Below are 20324 nucleotides of genomic sequence, written 5' to 3' on the forward strand. Positions count from 1 at the left end.
GGGAGCTGGCAGACAGAAAAGGCAACACACTGAGCCAGTTTCAGGCTGAGAGTCATGTGCTAGGCCCCCAGCAGGGTTCAAGCTCCTGAATAACAACCAGGCTGAGAGGGGACACACACACACACACACACATCACCATGACAAAACTCCACAATGCTGGCAGCTAAGGACATGTCTGCTTGGCCAACACAGAATTGCAAAAGGCAGTTTACAAATTCTCCTGAGCAAAGGCAGGAGGAGGTTGGAGATGCTGTACAGTCCCCACATCCAACCAGAAAAGCACATTCACTTCAGTAAACTCTGGAGGAGCTTCTCCTAGACTGGTATCCCCATGTGCCAGCCAAGGTGGCAGATAAGTGCTGTTCTAGAACAGTCTCAAGGTGACAGTAGCATTTAAGGGACAGAGTTCCACATAGGGATCAAAGCTCCAAGCTGGAGCTGGGTGGGAATGGCAGCACTTGTGAGTGTACTGTGCACCATCATGTCTTGGTATCTACCCCCAAGGAGAACATGCAATAGCTGAAACCACTACAGGCAGGACTTATCTCCCTCTATCTGCACAAGCAGTGCCCACTAACTTGAAGACCAAACATAGGATGTATGTACCCAGGCCATAAAACACCAAACTACTGAGCAGCTGGTGCAGTTTCAGGTTGTTCAGCTATACTCTTCCTCCCCACCATAACTGCAGGAATTTTAAAATAAAAAAAAGTGAAGGAAATACAAAAGTATTGGAAAACAAACTGTATTAAAATGCACACAGTAAGAAAACTGCATTTGAATTATCAGCCCAACTTGCCCTCCCTTAACATCTCCAGCTCAGGGCTTCTCTCTATTGCTACTCTTCAAAGCAGCAATCTCAGTAAAAGGATACGAGGTGTTGTTCAGTTCAGGTGCCAGCACTTGGATAGAGCTGTAAATTCACATGAGCTGACAACTGTGCACAGCTATCATCCACCCAGTCAGGGCAAGCCCCTTCCCTGAGGCTCCTGGACACTGCCCCTGCATGTTTTGAAGACACTTCCACTGCCTATTCAGGTCACCCCTAGTATTAGAACTGGTTAAGTTTTATTTCATTTCTCATCTTCTTCTGCCCCTTCCCTTTCACTTGCAGAAACCAAGCAGGTCAGCCCATGTGGGCACCTGGGGAAATGTCAAGTGTCAGGTGCAAAGGCCTGGAGCTGAGCAGCTGACTTGTTCACAGAGAGTCGAAAGCAGTTTCAATTATCACCCAGCAGGCTGGAGAGTCACCAGAGATAGGAAAAAAGAATCCCTGAAGGTGCTTGCAATCCAAAGGGCATGGATAAGGCAGACAAATGCCTTTCAAATGCTCCCACTCACCCCTCCTGCAGATGAGTTCTTAACAACTAGGGATAAATAAACAGCAAATATACTATCTATGTGGCCAGCAATTCTCTCCCTGTTGGGCTCAGCTACAAAACAGAACAGCAAACAAAACTGCTAAACAGAATTGGCTGGGCATTTAACTACTTAACTCTGTTCTATTTACAACATCTTCAGCAGCTCAGCAGTTCCTTAATCCATAAGGCACAAAGCAAGCAAGAGAACATGTAGCTTAGTCCCTCTGGATAGTGAACTCTGTAGTGCAGCCAGGTGGACAGAAGCACAAAGGGTTCATCTCGCACATGGTGGGCTCTGCTGCCAGCCTCAAAACTGCTGGACGATCAGCTTCCGCTTCACATCACGGCTGAACCTGTTAATCTTGAACACCTCGCTGTCATAGAAGGCAGAGAGGTTGTGGATGTTGATCTGCCGGGCCTGGGAAGAGAACAGAGCAGGAGAAGAGGTAAATGCTTATTCAGAAAAATGAGCACCATGTGGTTTTCCACAGTAGAGGGCACGCAAAATTTGTCAGTCAGCAATCTCTGCTCAGCAGGAACCAGAACTGCAGTACCAGGGGAGATTGCAGGTCAGAAGAATAGAGCATTGGCAGAGCTCAGCTGAGTGAAGAGAGGATGCTGGCTCAGCATCTGCCCGCTCTCAGCTCGTCCTTTTACTTCCACTAGAGGAAAAGCATACTCATTAAACCTAGCTATTATCCCAGAGCTCCCAATCCTCATCCATGAGAAGCAGTTTTGTAGAATCTTTAACAACACGTGGTCAGGATTTACCACTTCAACCTCAAAGCTCTATGGGAGTGCACAAGGACTGAGAAGGAAGAATATGGTACTCCCAGGCAAGACAGGAGTAGAGGCAAATGAAACAGTCCTGGTTCTGGGTTGAATTGAGCAACACCAGGTTTTCCTGGTACACTGACTTGGGAAGATATATGCCACGAGAACACCTCAGTTTGAGGCTGCTAACACAAAGCAGGAACCAACCCTACAGAAGGCTTATTAGGATAAGCTCATACCTTATCCACCAGATCCTTCTCCAGGACTTCTATGGTGTCTTGCTGGGCCCCATAGCGGTTTCTCTGGTACATCACCTGCTCTGCAACCAGCTGCTTCAGGATGAACAGCAGCAGCTCATTGTTGTCTCGCTTGAAGGAAAGGTAGCGGGAGAATGTCTGGGAAGGAGAATGAGACAAACCAAGAGGGTCAGGAACCCAGTGCCACACTGCGGGTCTCTTGTGCCTGAAACCAACCAACCCTTCTCCCACAGAGCACAAGGGGAACCAAATGACACCACTGTCACCTGCACTCATAGTGTCTCCTATGGGATTTCAGCCTTGCCAAGCTGCCACCTGCACATGGAGTAACAACACAACCCTGTATTATCCAAGACACTTCTGCCAGCTGCTGACACCCATACAAAATATCTGGAGAGACCTCAACAGCAGCCCTGAAGCCTCCCAAGGGCTAATAGGGTACCATTGTGGAGGTTTGCTGCCCTTGAGGAAGGGTAGGGCATTATCCCTTAGTCCAGACTGCCTTGTATCCTGCAGACTCTCATGCCTGGCTGGCAATTTTCAGCAAAAGAGAGAGGCCACGAGTCACCCAGACTGAGGGCAGGCACTCTGTGGATAGATGCCAGGCTGTGGCTGGCCAAGAGCTGTTCAGAGCCAGGTCCTACTGCTCAAAGGGCAGCCTCTCACTGAACTATGGTGTGAGCTGCACTGGGATTATCCATCCCCTGAGAAGTTCTAGAAAAACTGCAGAAAGACTGCCACTGGCTGTGGCAGTAGTGGAAGCACTGGGCCAAAACAGGAGGAAAGGTGGCAAAATAAGAGAAACACAGCAGTGTTCTGGACACAGAGGCTTGGGACACATCTGTTCTCACTGTTATCTCAGCCCTGACAGAACATAACTGCTAAGAGAGCCCTTACATGCCCCACTACAGACTTGCAAGAGGCAGTTATGCATCAGTGCCTTCAGACTCACAGTTCTCCATTTGCACAGGCATGACACCTGTTTGTGCAGGACAGACCACAGAGCCTGCAGGATCCTCTTCTGACAGCCAGGGCAAACAAGAGGGCTGCAGCCCAACCCAAAGGGTCAGGAGAGAGCAGCTCTCAGCTCAGCTGGTACCCACCTTGCGCATGCTCCGCATGACACTGAACTTCTGTGTGTCAATGAAACTCTCCAGCATCACCCGGATGGCCATGTTGACATCATCCTCCACCACATAATCTCTTAAGTGCATACGGGCATGAGCCTCAGCCATCCGGATCATGGACTCAATGTGCCGCACTGTGATGGGGATGCTGCCAGTTGCCTAGGGAGGGAGAGGAAGAGAAACTCCTTAGTGAACGATAGAAGACACGGGATAGTTTCTGTGTCAGGACCTGCTCTGCACTGCAGGAGATGGCACTTGGACCTGAGGACGGTGTAAAGCTAAGTAGGTTCTGCCATCTGCTGGCATATCCTGCACAGTGTGGTACAGACTCCAATACTTAACATTTTAATTTGGTAAAATACGAGGGAATGCTACATGGGGTCCCTCTTTGACAGCATTTATGCCTTTCCAGAAACAGCAATCCTCAGTTACCTTCAGCAAGCATTACATGAAGAAACAAAAATGTTAGAGGAAAAACATTTCCCAAACTCACAAAGTCTGATCTCAAAAAGATTCCAAACATGATTGGAGAGGATGAAACCAGCCTGAGAAATCCCAGATAAAAGAGGATATTTCTACAGAGAACAGCTCCTTGTAACATAGCAAGAGCACATGGGTGAATGCAAACATCTCCTGTGGGCCTGCCAGACTGGGCAAAAAGACAACAAAAAGACTCTGCTCTGGCAGACCATAGTATCTATGTCCAGTCCATCACACTATGTATTATCTACAAGCAAGACCGTGCATCTAAGTGAAGAATCATCTGTTCAGCTAGATACTGTAGAATCTGCCTGTCTCTCACAAAAAAAAGCAGCACAGACTCTTGTGACACAAATAGCTAGAATGTGTCAACCTGTGCTGGAGCAGTCGCAGGCTGATTTGCAGTCTGGATACACGCTTCCTCCCCCTCTTTCCTCAGTATTCTCACCATAGACTCTTTCCTGAGGTCACTGTACATCCGGGCCACCTTGTCCTGGTCCATCTGGTTGAGTTTGGGGTGGACCTTCTCTTTGGCATAGACGATGTATTTCCTCAGAACCTCCTGAGGAATGGGTTCCACCCCGTACGTATTGGGAAGAATAACCTCACTGGCATCTCCATTCACTGCTTCCTTACTACCCGGGTGGTGCTTGACATGGCTGCCAACAACAAACCGGGCAAGCATTTCGTCCTACAAGAGAGCAGTGTAATAACAGAACCGAAGACACCCAGTAGACGGCAGAACTCTGTAAGCAGCTGCAGCTGAGCATCCTAACAGCCCAGTGCAGACACAGTGACAGCATGATTTTACCTGCACGGGGTCCACTGTGTCTCTCACCACACACAGGATATCGAATCGAGAGATAATGGGCTCTGTCAGGTCTACATTCTCCGAGAAAGTCAGTGATGGATCGTATCGGCCACCTGGAGCACAGACAGACCTCAACATCAGGATTCAGGGCTGAAGCTTTGAGGTGAACATCAATCTCCTTCACAGAGAGACTTTACTGCTCGCTTGATTTGTGTTCCAGACTGGAGAGAAGGGAAGCTGCGCCATAGTTCTTGAGACAACAGGACTGATGCTGGAGACATGAGTATTCCTGTGGCTCTCAGCACTTACCTATGGGATTAGCAGCAGCAATAACAGTGCAGCGAGCCTGTAAGGAGGTGACAATGCCTGCTTTGGAGATGGAAATACTTTGCTGTTCCATGGCTTCATGTATGCTGGTCCTGTCCTGGTCGTTCATCTACAAGAAAGCAAAGATGATTCACTTCAAGTCAATGTTGCCCAGTGCACCAAGGGGAGTTAGCTTGCATGGGATGCTCCAAAGAGATAGCAAACTGTACTGTGCAGACCAGCAACGGCCTAAACAAACTGCAGGAAGCCCAGTCTGCTGGCAGATGGCACCCCAACTTATCTCATATCCTCATCATAGACATTATGGCCAGCCCCTCCACAGCTCAGCCTTCCCAAAGAGATGCAGCTGGAACTCACCTTGTCAAATTCATCAATCAGGCAGACACCTCTGTCAGCCAGCACGAGGGCTCCTGCTTCCAAAGTCCACTCTTTGCTGACCGGGTGCCTCTGAACATAAGCTGTGAGACCCACAGCAGAAGCACCCTGGCCGGTGGTGAAGATGGCCCTGCTGGACACCTTCTCTATGTACTTAAGAAACTGTGACTTTGCAGTACCAGGGTCTCCGCACAGAAGCACGTTGATGTCCCCACGGACTTTGTGTTTGCCACCTACAACAGTAATGGGAGAGACACACAGGCAACTGAGTCCTCTGTGCACCGCTTGATAGCAACCCTACCCTGAACACCACAAAGCTGAAGGGAAGGCAGAGTATGCAGAGAAACCACTTTACAAGAAAATTGAGGGAAAGATGAGATATAGCCACTGTTACATTTGGTTACGGTTTAGAACACTGAGAAGAACCAAGAGTACTGAAGGATCAAATACAGCAGCGCATAAGAACTGAGAATAAAGCAGAGCTTCTTCCTTTCCACTGCAACTGCAGCTTTTTAAATTGAGTGTAAAAAAAGCATTTCTAACCCTGCCGAATGCATTCTTTTAAGATAACAAATCAGGACACCAACAGATTGAACCTTTAAAGGGGCATCAAATATGACTTCCTAGAGGAAGAGGGATAAAAACATGCCTAGGCTTGCAGCAGGAGCTATTTTCAGTCTTAGCATTTCTACTCTCACACCAATTTTCGGTGTGATAGAACAGCCACTTCAGTCAGATTTCCTCAGTCTGTTCACTTGTCTGTCACCAAGACACACACAACTCTAACCACTCATTGCAACAGCACCGACAAACCCAGATCCATTGAATCAGCCCTGCACAACACACTACTCACCTGGGTTTTTGGGCTCTCCACCAAATAAGGCTAAAGCCAAACCCCTCTTGATATCTTCATGTCCATAAATAGATGGGGCAATGCTAGCAAAAATCTGAAAGGAAAAGTAGAGAGTTATTTAGGGAGTAACATTTCCCAGTCTGGGCAGAAAGGGGCATGAAAACCAGCTTGGATTTATCTATGGTTGCCAATACTATAGAGCTGTCTTTAAAGGAGTCGTATTGTCTCTGCTGAGGAGGATTTTTCAAAAGTAACTATCAACCCAGAGTCACATAAAGTTGTTAAAAAAAATAAATGCCATTGGATCACAGGAGACTGTATAGTTTGGTGCTGGAAGCAGCAGCCACTGCCTCCAGATTCCAGCTGCACACCACAGTGGCCGTTATCACCTACTGCAAAGCTGGAGATCTTGATTCAGTTTGAGTCCTACTCACTGCACATGATAGTCACTGGATGGGCTGTGTTACACATGAATCATGGTCAAATATGATGAACAATAGGCTTATTTTCTCATGGGTATGCTGAAAATAGCCTGACGCGGGAGACTACCGATTTTAAAACAGTTCTGACTTAAATGGAGCTACTCTACCCACCAGAAACAACACATTCAATATTAAAAACTGTGCAACCAAGGCAACAGAGTGAAGTATCAACACTGGAGAGCTTAAACTCAACTCAAGTGAGGTTGAACATGTACCAGTCCAGAAGCCTTCTTTAAAGTACTGTACTCAGGTCTCAGCATGTGGAGACAGACAAAGCTAAGACAACCTCCAGCACAGTTTAGCTAGGTAATAATATCTCAAGAGGATCAAGTTCTACAAGCACTGGCCCCTCAGAATACCTCCTCACAGTTTGCTTTCAGGATATAGCAAGAGAAACTAAAGATCAAATCTAAGTTGTGTCTAAGCGCCTCTCACCTGTCTTCCAGCCCTGTGGCTATGTGGAGTCTCAGAGAAAGAAGGGGAGAAACAGAAAATTTGATCTCCAGAAGGGCAAGGAAAGTGTCATATTTGCATCTCTCTCGTAACTCATGTTAATCAACAGCTGAGAAATGACCAGAAGAGCACCCAGGGAACTGAGATTTCTGAAAGTCCCTCCACCCAGTGTTTAGCTAGCTGACATCTCACATCACTTTCTGATCCAACTGCCAGATGTCTGGCTCTCAGCAGGAAAAGAAGGGTGTATTAGTGACAGACCCACCTTCTCCCCAATTTGCTCATCCTTGGACAGAGCCACAAGCATTTTCACATCCTCATCAGTCAGCTCCCCAACAGCCAGCTTGTTGTCCTTCTTGGCAATGTGGTTGGCCAGGATCACGGTCGCAAACACTGGGAACCCGTTGGCAGTGTTCAAGGAGCCATCATAGTTGTTGTGATAGATCCCTGTGAGCTCCTGAGAAGCAGGAGATGGTCTGTCAGTGCACGCACAGTCTCAAACAGCCCCCTCTTTCCATTTTAAGATATCAGTCTTGAAAGCAGTTGCCCAAATGCATGTGAAGACAACCTTCCTTCCTTCTCCTCTGATACAATTACTGATGTCCCCCTTGATGTTATTGTCACAGAGTTTACAAGTGCTCTGTGCTCACTCCATGTACTGTACTTACAATCTCATCCCCTGGCTTGCAGCTGTCAACCAGATCAGCAAGGAGAATGGCATCCTTGGAGCGGGGCAGCCTGCCAGCAGCTACCTTCCCAGGGCTCTCCTGGATTTTGATGCGCTGATAGTTCTGATAGACTGTCTGCAGCAGGAAAATAAAAAGTTAACCAGCACTTCTAGATGGCATTGGCACTATCACTCTTAAAAGGCACCTTACTGGAAAAAGTCTATTTAAAGATTTACTCTATTTTAGCTAGAAAACTATAGGAGGATGGAGGTTGATAGGAGCAATTCCAGACTGTGACAGACAGCAATGACAACAAATTTTTTTCCCATATCTGATCACTGAGTTTCAGTTTCTGTGGTGTTTGTCCAACCTGGATCAGTTCCTGGGAAAAAGACACTCCACTCACAACAGTTAAAAATATCAAAGAAAGAATAAAAGCCAGATGCTCCACATCAGGGATTTTGCTACAGTCTTCTAATTTCTTTAGTTGGTAGATCTGGAAATACTGACCTAACTTGGAAAGAAGGACAGCTGGACAGCTTTTGTCCAGCCTGAGCAGGACCAGCAGCCTGCTACATTTGTGCAATTAAGCAGTTCCCAAACACCCACATCTCTTACCTCTTCCATGTTGATTTCAAAGGGACCAAGAGATTGACACTCTGGGCAGGAACCGGGTTTCACCTCCTGGTTCTGGGATTGGAAAAAGGGTCCCAAGATGAATCTGCACTTGGTGCAGTTATACTTGACCATGCTCAGCTGAGGCAGGACCCCTGTGCAACTCGTCACCACTCCGCTGGTCCGGATCAACTGGTTCAAGTGTAGTTGCCTGAAGAAAGAGAGATACTGGATGTCTGCAGGGCACAGAAAGAACAACACCCTGCAGACATTTCTGCTTGAAGGCACATTTACCATAGGCCTTTTAGAAAACAGTTACTGGTAGGAAGATCAAGGTTTGTGTTTTCCCTTAGGGAACATTGAAAGTTCATCCTTAATCAGACTCTTTCTGTTATAAGCTTAGCAGTTCTGTTAGGTTTATCTGGACTGCAGCTTACAGACTAGTTCTCCTTAGCACCCCGAAGCCTGCTGTAGGTCCTACAGCCACTGCTGGTAGTTCTGCTGCCTACCTGAGCGACCGCAACTCTTCCACCAGAGGGAGGTGGGAGATGCGAACATGGATCTCTTGAGCAATACGATCGTACTTGGGGTACATGGCCAACACCACTTCCTTGGCTGCTTCATCAAAGATCTTCAGCATTTCTGCTGGGGCCTCAGGTAGAAAGTAGGCAAGGACATGTTCCTGGGCAGCCAGATCCTCGTAGTTCACCACTAGACTCTCTCTGTTCTCTAAAGAAAAAAGAAGGGGAGCATTTCGTTTTCAACCTGCTCACTTCTCAAGCAGCCTGTAAAAGATATCCAGAAAACACAAGCCTGTTTCCTGCAAGCTGCAGCTTGTAGGCGTCTGCATCTCTCCTGAGAAATGTGGAGGTCACCAATTTGAAAATGGCTGGAAAAGTCTATTAAAGTTATTTTTCTAACAATTTTTTTCATCAGTACTCATTCTGATTATTTCTCTCCAGTTCTGTTGGTATTTCTCAGGCTCAGTGTTCCTGAGACTTAAAAGCCTCAGCCCAACAAACAACTCTCACACAGACTCCAGGAAACAGAAGTTAATAGCAGAGCTAATAGCCAGCACTGAATGGCTGGCAAAAATATTCTGCCTCTGCTGCTCCTGAGAAGGAGGAAGACAAATGCTTTTATTTTCTAACTGCGTAACACCAACCATGATCCAGTACTCAATCTTCTGATTCAGCATAAGAAATATGAACAACTGCAGTTACAAAAGTTGTTCCTAAATGTGACAATTCCAGCTTTTAAAAATTTTCATTGACAGTTTCTGTCAATGATTACTTCTGTCAGTGAGTAGTCAAAACAGTGCTGCAACACAGACATGATCTTCAAAGTCACAGGGTCTATTTGTGGCCCCTCACTGGACAACCCAGTTTTCAGTGTGAGAAAGTAACTGTCACAGACAGCAAGTAATTGTTGTCTCTTTCAGATCACAAGCACACAGCCCACTGTCTGCTGCTACTTTCTGCCAGCATTTCTAAGATATGAATATTAATGAGTAGCAGACACGAGGGGCCTTCTAATTAGTCAGACAGAATCAAAGAAGGCAGTCATGATGTTTCCATTGTTCATTTATCTCTGCTAGCATCAGTTTCTTGAAGTGCTGACTTTGTGTCTGGACAGGCAGAAAAAAATCCACCTGTTGGCTGAATCAGTGCAAAGTACCACAGTCCACGTAAAGAGGGTTCTCACCCAGCTGTACCTTTGCACATGTCGCTGATCCTCTCCTTGAAGACGTTGTGCCCATGGTCATCCACATGGGTCTTCAAGAAGTTCTTGAAGCGGTGGTAGATCTCAAGCCGGGGAGCTGCCATGGAAACCCACTCCCTCACTGAATGCCCTTTCATGTCTTCCAGATTCTCAATGCTCTCGATCATGTCTTCATCTTCCTCCTCTACGCCATCAGCAGCCCGTTCTGCCAGCCGCCTCTTCCGCGAAGGACGGTCTTCATCTTCATCGTCACTGTCTATGGGTTGGGAAGACAAATTGGTCAGAGTTGAGCTTCCTATACCCCTTCCTTGGAATGGTCATGGATGAACTGCAACTGGCTGAGGAAGCAAAGAGGCTGGCACTTACAAACCAAAAACCACCCCAGGCCCAGCCAAACTCCTGTTCAGCTCCAGCCTAGTTCCTGCACCTTCCATGGTAGTTGAAGTCTTTAAAGGGGAAGATTTGTATTCAACAGCACTCAAACATGTCCATTAACATACCAAAGAAGCAAATCCAAACAACATACTTCTATGTGCATTAAAGGCCCTCCCACCCAGCCCACAGAAGCCTCTGTCATCTCCACCTACCATAGAGCAGCCCCCTCCTCATGCGGCCCATGCCCTGCTCCAGCTCACGGTCCCGCTGCCTCATTACTCTTTCTGCAGCTTCCCGCTGGCTGGCAGTCAGCTCCTCCACATCTTCATCATCCAAGGCCAGGCCCTCTGCCTCATAGACATCCAGCTCTGGAATGGGTCGGTAGTCCCTAGGGCACACACACAGCATTGAAACAAACTCCAGAAGGCATTTATCAAGCTTCCCTTGGCTATCAGTGAGTCAGGACAGATGATCTGCATGAGACGGAGCCCACTGGACAGGAAGGAGCAAGAGGAGATGCCCTGCAGTACGAAAGGCTCCAGCACCAGGATTACAAACGCCAGCACTCAAGTTTCTGTATTGTACAGTTCACTGGCTGGTTGACCAGCGGTCTGGCTGAGTAACAAAGCATTAACGTTTATGGTTGTAAGAACAAGGAGCTGGGCTCAGTGTGCATCCCACACCTCAAGACCCAGCTTTATCCTCCCTAGATCACAATAGCATTTTGCTCCTGGTTTGCAACGTGTTCTGTGCTCCCAGAACTTTACACCATCATGCCTTGACACTTCTTTCTTTACCGTTCAGCAGCTCTTCAGACCCTTCGTTCAGCTACTAGCACCCACTGCTGGTCCACACTGAGAGCTCCAATAACAAAACCCCATCCACAAACGCAACTCCCCAGATGCCAGCTCTCAACGGCCTCCTTACCTCTCCATCCCCTCTCCGATGAGCTCTTCTCCTTCTTCCTCCTCTTCGGGGAGCCCCTCGGTGCCCAGGAGCCCTTCGGACTCATCCTCGAAGGGGGGCAGGTCCCGGCCGGGGCTGGACGTGAAGGCATCACCGCGGCGGGAGCTGCGCACGGGGCTGGTGACCGCCGCCTGCGACTCGGAGGAGTCCTGCAAGGAGGGGAGAGCGGGTGAGGGCGGCGGGGGAGCGGGGCTGCCTCCTCCCCGCTGCCGGGCCAAGGGAGCTCGGTGCTTCCGGAGGGCCGAAGGGGAATGCTGCTCAGCGATGAGTCCTGCTTCCCGAAAGGGGAAAAATTAAAATCATGAATGTTCCCTACAAACTGCAACGGAAAGACCCGAAAACCAGGTTCTCTGAGCCCGGAGCAAAGGAGAAGGTCTCTGATCCACCCCAACGCTCTCTTCTCCGATACAGGGTCTCCGGGAGACTTCTCAAGACAACCGGCGACCCCCGCGCTCCCCGGAAAAAAACAAACAAACAAACAAAAAACACAACAAGCAACAAACAAGATGCCTCCTAGGACAGGGAGGAATCGAGGTTTGCGTCCCGAGCCCGCCCGTCCTTCCTCCCCAAGCCCCGTTCCAGCCGCTCACCGCCATCACTGCTTCCTACCCCGCCGGATTCCGCGCGAAAATACACCACGTGGTCGGCAAAAGCGCGCGAAACCTCATGAATAATGAATATATCTGCCACGTGCCCCGCCTACCTCGTGAATATGCATGACCAAATTTCCTCCTGCTCGACCAAGCCCGCGCTTGGCCGGGAGCAGTATGGCGAGGTCGGGCGAGAGCGGCCTGAGCTGAGTGCTCAGCTTCTCGGAGAGCTGCTAAACCTATCAGTAAATTGAGGCGGCTGTCGTGCGAGGACAGGGTTCCTTCTGCTAGGCCCATTGACAGGAAGGGTGCAGGTCGGGACCCACAGAGGCTCAGCTGTTCCTTCCAAACTACTACAGATACAGAGAGCGCAATGACACTGTTTAATAGATCCAATTCTCCGCTTCAAAACGCTATTTTTCAATGTAGTTACAACAATTAGCTGCGCGTTTTCATCTGCAGTGGTCGACAGTCTGCACGCCACAGTCATAAAATCCTGCAGCAGCAGGAGAAGCCCACTGTCACCGTCACCACTGCTGAACTGCACGACCCAGTGCCTCACTGTGCTCACTGTTGGCAGAAAGGTTCAACCTCTACTGCCGTCCCACCAACATCCCCCTCTGATGCCATGGGCGGGTATCATCATAAAGGAGGAAACACCCTTGGAGCAGCCTTTGTAACAGTGGGCACAGAAGTATGTATCTATTTCAGTCACTGTGGCAACTATGGAAAGGTGCACTATGCATACATCTTTCAGTATCACGTATTGCTACAAACCTGTGACCAGAAAAGCAGCACAGACACGGTGAATAACTAGATGTACTGGCTGATGCATTCACCCTCTCTTCCCACAGAGCAGCCCTGCCCCAGGTGTGCACTCATTGCCCACCGACAAGCCAACATTGGTGTGATGTTAGCCATACCTGGGCTGAAACTGGAGCAAGGGGCGCAGGGCGAACTTCTGCTGCAGCAAAGAAGTGTGTTTTGATACGCTGCCTAAACGCAGGCTTCTCAACAACCAAAAACATGCAGCCTTATTTTCTGTTTGGATAAAGGCAGCTGAGAAGAGGATTGGAAACCAGGTGCTTACCTGGGATTTCTTGTACATCCTTCAATATCCGATACCTTGAGTTGCAAGAGACTTACTGAACTAATTTAATGTGCAAATAACTGCTAATAAAATAAAATCATAGACCCTTATAAAGTAAATCCACTGGGGGAGGCTACTGAAATCCCAGAATGATCCAAAGCAGCTGAAACGGTATGGATATCCCTAAAGCCAGAAGCTAAGCCCACAAGACAAAACCAGTACCTCCTAAAAATGGAAGGTAGGAGAGGAACTCAGCCTCTGATTGGAAGGTTGTGACTCACAGACTATTATAAGAATGCTGTTCAGAGTGCAGTACTGCACTTCTGCCAGCCAGAAAGCCTCACTCCACAAAATGTCAGTTGGTTCAGGATCAAAGGGCTGTAAGTCCAATTGTGATGGAAGTACATCCCCTTATGGAAAACCCACATACCCTCCTTTGTGTTGGAGGGCAAAAAACCCAAAACTGGAAGGTAAACACAGTGGTGTTGGACTGTGCTCTCCCAGGGCTTTAAAAATAGCCCCATCACATTTGGGAATCAGCTTGCTAAGGAACTGGAGGGATGGCAGCACAAACAGCTGGAAGCTACACTGCGCCAGGGTGCAGATGAACTCCTTACAGGTGCTGAGACAAGGAAATAACACAAGTGACAACAAGTCTCCTGAATTTTCGAAACTCTGCAGGATGCAAAGTATCCAAGAAGAAAGCACAAATAGCTTGTCACTCTGTGATTTATGTTGGTTTTACCATCCCTTGGGGATACCAAAGCCTAATGGGTGAGCGCAAGGAGGCTGTATGTCAAATACCAGGAAGAGACCAGCGGGCTATTTCTGTGGACAATTGGACCAAGAAATATAGGGTGGATGTCCCGTTTACAAGCAGTGGCAGCAGACCTGAGGCACTGCCTGAATGCTGGCCCACCCCACAGCCAGCAGCAGCTCTGGGGCTGCCCATGTGTCCCAAACACAGCGACATCCCCAAGTTAACAAAAACACCCCTAGAACGGGGCTGCAGCTGCCAGCCTGACCTCCACCATGTTGTGCATGGGAAACACTGCGCCCTGCTGGTGTCGGGGCCAGAACCCAGCTCAGCCTGAACCGGGCCATGAAGAGGAAGGAATGGGTTGGGTGCTGGGAGGAAGAGATCCCTGTGGTTGCGGCCCCTAAAGCTGCCCACCTTTGGAAAGGCAGAGAAGAAGAATGAAACCGACAGTGGCATGATGGAACTCTAAGTTTTATTGTGGATTTTTTATGGATTCTGATGACAGCAAATGGAGCTTTTACATGACAGTTTCTATTGCATCATTAGGGCCGGCTGTTGATGTTCTGGGCCCCCTGACGTGGAACCTGGGAGCAGCTTCGCCCCTGGGGTGGCCCTCGCTACCTGGGGACCGGCTCCTGTGGCATCTTCGGGGCTGGCTGTGGATCTCTGCAGCCCGATGGTCAAGAGGGGAGCGGCTTCGAGTCCGCGCCCGCCTTGGCTGCTGGGGCCGGCTTCCATCAGCCGCTGTGGAATCCCCCGAGGACTGCGGTGCTCTCAGTGTGGTGTAGCTGTGGGTGCAGCTCTCGGCACTTGGTATTGGTGCCCGTCTGCTCCCACAGCATGTTTTGGGCTGGCTTGGAGAATCTGGGGCCCGGCGCTCCAATGGAGAGCGGCTTCGTGTCCGGGCCCGCTGTTCCTGTCTGCACCTGCGGCTGCAGCAAAGTTCTGGGGGCTGCCTCGAGGACTCTGATGTCCTACGGCTGGCAGAGTTTAGGGAGCTGCTCTCAGCAATTGGGGCAGCATTACGGCAGCTCCCACGGCGTCCTTGGGGCTGATTGTAAGTATTCTCATCCTGGTGTAAATGCGGGTGGGCTCTCCTCCGGTCCATCCTGCGCTGGCTGGACCGGCCGCTGCTCTCAGGCACACGGGAGCAATCAGCTGACCCTGATGGTGCCTGGCTGGAGGTGCTTGAGCCTCGGGATGGCCCCGGTTCCTGCTGGGTGATGGTGCTCAGGCCAGCGCTGTCCAAATTTGTGTTGGAGTCTGTAAGGGGAGGCAGGATGGTGAGCGGGATTGATCTATAGCACTGGGGTGTTACAGGCTCCTATCCCTCCTGGTCCAGAGGGACTTTTGCCTCTTACCGATGCCCTCTCCAACACAGGTGTTGCACTCCCACTCGGCTGTGCTGTGACTAAGGTAGGAACAGCGCCGATGAGTCCCTTCTGCAGCACAGGAGCTGCAGAGAAGCAACTCCCATGGCCTGGGGAAACCAACGGGTTGTGGCCGTGAGGACAAAGTGATCTGAGCCAGGGAGTGTCCAGCACAGCTCTGGTGCTCAGTCTGTGCTCCCCCAGCCTGTGGTGAGGCTGGGATCCTACACTGAGCCCCAGAAGGCTGCTGAGGTAACTCACCCTTCTTCCTCTGCCCAATCCCTGCCGTGTGGATTAAGGCAGTCACTGGCATCACAGCGCTGGTGCCTAGCTCCCAGGGATGCATAGGCATCGCTGTCCTCCCATGTTGGTCTTCTGCCAGAGGAGAGAGGGAATGTGATGATCACTCACTGCCCCAGGACTAAAACTGATCCATGGCATCCCTCCCACTCCGCTCTATGCCCAGTTCCAGCTTCCCAATGATGCTGAGGCCCATGTTAATGGCTGTACAAGGCCAGGCCTGCCAGTGCAGTCCCTTGCCAAGTACAGCTCTTGTGCCCTCACATCTCAAGAGCTGGCTGAAAGACACCAACCTGAATGGGATTCGGATCCCCAAAGTGAGCATGTCTGTACTAAAACAGTCCTTGTCTCTGCAGAGGGGGCACTGGAAGCAGTAAATCCCGGCGCACAGGGCCTGTTCCTGCAGCAGAAACACAAGCAACGTGATTGTGAGCCGGGCCTGGTGCTGCTGAGCACTGACCATTCCCATGGGGCGAGGAGAGTGCTTCTACCTGGACACATGCCCGGTGGAACCAGGCGTGTTGGCAAGATGGGCACACCATGGTGCTGTACGATCTGCTGTCACCCACGGGGTCCATGCAGATGACGCAGGTTGTGTCCTGTGCTGGCACTGCCTCCACTGCCTGCTGCGGGCGGTGCTCCCAGCAGAAGGACCTGGGGGGAAGATGGGAGGGATGGGCAAGGTGAGAAGTGCTGAGAGGAGGGTAGAGGAACAGGAACGAGCCCCAGGCCTTGGCTCTGACTGTGTCAGGCTGCTGGGAGGTGTCACAATGTGTTCCTCGCTTCTTTGGCTGGTGCTGACAGGAGAGGTTGGAGGCTCACAGGCAGCACCTGGCAGCCCTTACCTGAACTCTCCAAAGTACTGGGTGATGCATTCACCCTCTGAGGCACAGGGGAGATGGAAGCTGTGGTCACAGCCCGGCTCCATGCAGGTGATGAAGGCCCCCTTCTTGCCACAAACAAAGCAGAGCTGGAAAGAGCAGAGCAGCCCCCATCAGCAGCAGGCTCAGGGCCTACGCAGTGGGCCCCGCACCTCTGGGGAGGGCATAGGATGGGGGCAGGGCTGGGTGGCACTCTGCAGAGCTGCCCGGTGAACGGGGCTTGTCTGCAAGAGCAAGAATTTCTCCTGGAGCTGGTTGGAAAGGCTAGGATTGCTTTCTTCTGACCAGGCTAAGCAAGCCGTGCCTGTCCTGGCACAAAGCTCCCTGTTCTGGTCCAGTGCTCACCTTCTGCTCTGCCTGCCCCACTGCACATATCAGGTCTTCTAAATAAAACCTTGCTCTGTTGTTATCTGTTCCTGGTAGACGGAGATTATTGGCAGTTTTCTGTACAAGAGGAAAGACCATAATCTTGTTAGGGCAGAAAGGAAGGAATCACTGGTTGGAGGAAGGTGTCAAGAGCCACGTGGGAACTCACCAAACAATACATATGGAAATAGACTCCACTGTGCTCTTCCTTGTGCCCAAGGATGCTGGAGTCATCATCCACTCGGCCACACAGCACGCATGCTGGAGAGGAGAGAGTAACAGCAGTGAGCGCCTTGAGGGGCCAAGTGCCCCTGGGGCTCTCCTAGGGACTGCTCTGTGCCAGCCATGACAGCTGAGAGGCAGGGCCGGAGGCCGTGGAGGGGAAGGGGCACTGCAGGCCCAGCGGTACTAGCAGGCAGCCACAGCCCAACCGTGGCCCTCCTGGCCAGGGAGTGGTGGGATCCTGCCTGCGGATGCTGCGGAGACCCTGCATGCCCCTGCCTCCCCTCTCCACCACAGGCAGACCCCCAGCACCCCTCTGCTCGGTGGCGGGGAGCTGCATGCAGGGATACTTTGCTCTCACCTGGCTCCCTCGAGCCGGTGCCCTCCTGCGTCTCCACGCACACTGTGCGTATTGACGGAAACCACTTGCAGAGTCTCTGTCCCATCACTGCTGGGCTTTGTCCTCTGCGTGCCAACCTATGGGAGAAGCGGGATGAGGCTGAGTTCACAGCTCAGGCCCCCGAGCGCTGTGGAACCCTCCTCGCTCGGCAGCCTCAGGGAGCCCCTTCTTCCCCACTCACCTCACCAGGTCGCACTGAACTCAGCCTGAGCCCCGCAGCCTTAGCTCTGCTCCATGCCCTGTGTGTCATAACAGCTGTTCTGTGCCACTCTCTGTGACGCCATCACACCTCACAGGGACTGAGGGCACCCAAGCAAGAGGGCGGCGGCTCTTGCAGCCAGCGCAGGGTGAGGGGCCCGGTGCCAGATGCAGCCCTGCTGGAACCCAGCGTGTTGGTGCTGCTGAAGGCACTGGGTGACATGTCCACTCTCCTGGGCCCACCTGAACGCTACCGGGCCTGTTGCTCCATCAGTATCCCAAATCAAGCGCTTACGTGTTTCCATGATGTTCTTGAGGCTTTACTTTTTGGTTGTTTGCTGCTGATTACCTCTCATTACAATAAATGACTTGATTCATAGAATCACAGAATCTATGGTTGCCAAAGACCTCTAAGATCACCAAGTCCCACCACCCACACCCCCCAGCTGCCCACATCCCTCAGTGCCACATCCCCATGGTTCAGGAACACCTCCGTGGACGCTGACTCCCCCAGCTCCCGGGCAGCTGTGCCAGTGCCCGACCGCTCTTTCAGCAAAGATGTTCTTCCTAATATCCAACGGGGACCTCCCCTGGCTCAACTTGAGGCCATTCCCTCTCGTCCCATCGCTGTTACCTGGGAGAAGAGGCTGACCCCCACCTCGCTACAATCTCCATTCAGGGAGTTATACGGAGTGGTGAGGCCTCCCCTGGGCCTCCTCTGGACTCAACAATCCCAGTTCACTCCGCCGCTCCTCATGGGACTTTTGTTCCAGACCTCTTCCTTCCCCACTGCCCTTGTGTGCCCACGGACACACTGCAGGGCCTCCATGTCTTTCTTGTAGTGAGGGGCCTGGAACAGAATACAGCACTTGAGGTGCGGCCTCACCAGTGCTGTCTACAGGGGCACGATTACCTCACTGCTCCTGCTGGCTGCACCATTTCTGCTACAAACCAGGATGTCCTTGGCCTTCTTGGGCACCTGGGCACGGTGCTGCTGGTGTTGCCTGGGGCTATCATGACCAAAGAGCAGCAGTCAGCACTTGGTCTTTTTGGGCCTCATCCGATTGTGCTCAGCCCATCCCCCCATGCAGCCATTCCCATCCCTCTGTAGGGCCCTCAAGCAGATCAACGCTTCTTCCCCACTGCCCTTAGCCCGGACTCCTCTGGAGCACCACTCGCATCTTTTACTCATCATTAGTATTTTGTGTTAGCAAGTCCTTATCATCAGCATGTGGGTATTGAATTACTAGAAATTTAGGTAGGTCACTCCAAAAATAATGCCTCCCCTATTTATTTCCTGACAGCTACCCTGTGTTCTGTGCAAGTCCCGGGGGTGAATGCAGCTGCATGTTGACTGTCAAAGCATACCACCAGGATTTTGCAAAGTGTTGGAGGAGCACTGGGGACTGAGCTCCCCTCCTCATAGAGAGGGCAGACACTGGAGTACAGACTATTGCATGTCCTGTGGTGCAGATTCAAGGCTTGCAGTAGACATCAGCAGGTTGGCAGAGGGGCTTTGAAATAATTTGTGCACATCTGTCTCTGTAGTTCCTCTGCAGTTGTATAGCCACACAGTTTATGATGGGAAGTAATATTCTGTCATATCAGCAGTCCTGTAGGCTGATAAGCTGAAAAGTATTTTAGAGAGACAGGTTTCATATAAAAGTGGAATTTGGTGACAGGAGAGCATAACACTATTTTAGAAACCACACCTGCAGTCAGGTGAGGCTTCAGTGCCAAAAGACAACAGTGCAACAGGTAAAACACCAAGTGACAGCTCTCCCCAGTGCCCTCAGGGTTCTACCAAGGCTGTTAAGTGTCACCCTTTGTCTTGCTTCCACCTGTGACACAGCAGGGACCCATTGAGCGAACCCTGCCACCTTTATGCACAGGGCTGGAGAAATGGCACAGAGCATTCTTCTGTTTGAGAGGCAGCTTTTACATCTGCTGGGCTGCACCCTCAGAGAAGTCAGGTGGAACAAACAGGTGAATTGGGAAGCAAAACCCTTCAGCCCACAGCCATGTGGGAGGCCACACATGCCATTAGTTAAAGCCTTGGTGTAGAGGCAAGAAGACATATCTTCCATTCCTGGAGATATTTTAGCCAGAATATTCAGCTTCTTCTTGAGCAGAGGTGCCCCTGCTGTAACTCAGATGTTGTACCTGCCGACTGTCAGAGCACAGACCTGCAAACAGCCAGGACTAAAACTTCACAATACATTAACACGAGCAACGACAAAAGAGATGGGACATGCAGAGAGCCGGTTTCTCCAGACATTGTTCTAACAGCACGGTCCAAGCACAACGCCTCAGGTCCATCAGAGCAGCGGGCCGACGCCGGCCCCGAGCAGGCAGCTCGACACCCCACACTGCTCTACCCCTCATTACAAAGGCCCGGTGCGCACCGCGACCCCTTAAATGGCGGCCGCCCGCCGCCGAGCCCCGCCTCCCGCCGCTTCCCATAGGCCGGCGCCCCGATTTCTTTCCGCCTCTTCGACTGT

At 50.9% G+C, this 20324-nt stretch overlaps 2 protein-coding genes across 2 annotated transcripts; both read right to left on the minus strand.

The window, feature by feature from the left end:
* Nucleotides 1-729: 729 nt before the first annotated feature.
* On the minus strand, nucleotides 730-12313 carry MCM2 (minichromosome maintenance complex component 2). The gene is made up of 16 exons (XM_010718537.3): nucleotides 12237-12313; nucleotides 11608-11795; nucleotides 10893-11068; nucleotides 10298-10561; nucleotides 9093-9312; nucleotides 8587-8794; nucleotides 7969-8103; nucleotides 7566-7757; nucleotides 6366-6459; nucleotides 5495-5745; nucleotides 5120-5246; nucleotides 4811-4923; nucleotides 4448-4690; nucleotides 3496-3678; nucleotides 2375-2530; nucleotides 730-1779 (listed from the first exon to the last, which is right to left on the minus strand). Exons 1-16 carry the CDS (start codon nucleotides 12240-12242, stop codon nucleotides 1669-1671), a joined length of 2667 nt encoding a protein of 888 aa, XP_010716839.1. The 5' UTR covers nucleotides 12243-12313; the 3' UTR covers nucleotides 730-1668.
* A 2290-nt stretch (nucleotides 12314-14603) lies between these two features.
* Nucleotides 14604-20317, minus strand: LOC104913184 (PHD finger protein 7-like). Its single transcript, XM_010718648.3, has 10 exons — nucleotides 17807-20317; nucleotides 17587-17702; nucleotides 17173-17264; nucleotides 16983-17081; nucleotides 16602-16726; nucleotides 16248-16410; nucleotides 16050-16156; nucleotides 15718-15831; nucleotides 15448-15566; nucleotides 14604-15349 (listed from the first exon to the last, which is right to left on the minus strand). Exons 2-10 carry the CDS (start codon nucleotides 17669-17671, stop codon nucleotides 14604-14606), a joined length of 1650 nt encoding a protein of 549 aa, XP_010716950.1. The 5' UTR covers nucleotides 17672-17702; nucleotides 17807-20317.
* Between the last annotated feature and the right edge of the window lie 7 nt (nucleotides 20318-20324).

Source organism: Meleagris gallopavo, chromosome 14 (genome assembly GCF_000146605.3).
Source record: "Meleagris gallopavo isolate NT-WF06-2002-E0010 breed Aviagen turkey brand Nicholas breeding stock chromosome 14, Turkey_5.1, whole genome shotgun sequence".
Lineage (NCBI taxonomy): Eukaryota > Metazoa > Chordata > Aves > Galliformes > Phasianidae > Meleagris > Meleagris gallopavo.

Excerpts from the sequence above, each read along its gene's own strand:
- LOC104913184 (XM_010718648.3), bottom strand. The coding sequence starts at position 17,671 with ATGGGACAGAGACTCTGCAAGTGGTTTCCGTCAATACGCACAGTGTGC. Across the intron at positions 16,411-16,601 it reads CAGTACTTTGGAGAGTTCAG|GTCCTTCTGCTGGGAGCACC; the intron begins GTAAGGGCTGCC and ends TCTTCCCCCCAG. Across the intron at positions 15,567-15,717 it reads GATTGGGCAGAGGAAGAAGG|GCCATGGGAGTTGCTTCTCT; the intron begins GTGAGTTACCTC and ends TGGTTTCCCCAG.
- MCM2 (XM_010718537.3), bottom strand. Across the intron at positions 10,562-10,892 it reads GAGGAGGGGGCTGCTCTATG|ACAGTGACGATGAAGATGAA; the intron begins GTAGGTGGAGAT and ends CCCAACCCATAG. Across the intron at positions 2,531-3,495 it reads TCATGCGGAGCATGCGCAAG|ACATTCTCCCGCTACCTTTC; the intron begins GTGGGTACCAGC and ends TCTCCTTCCCAG.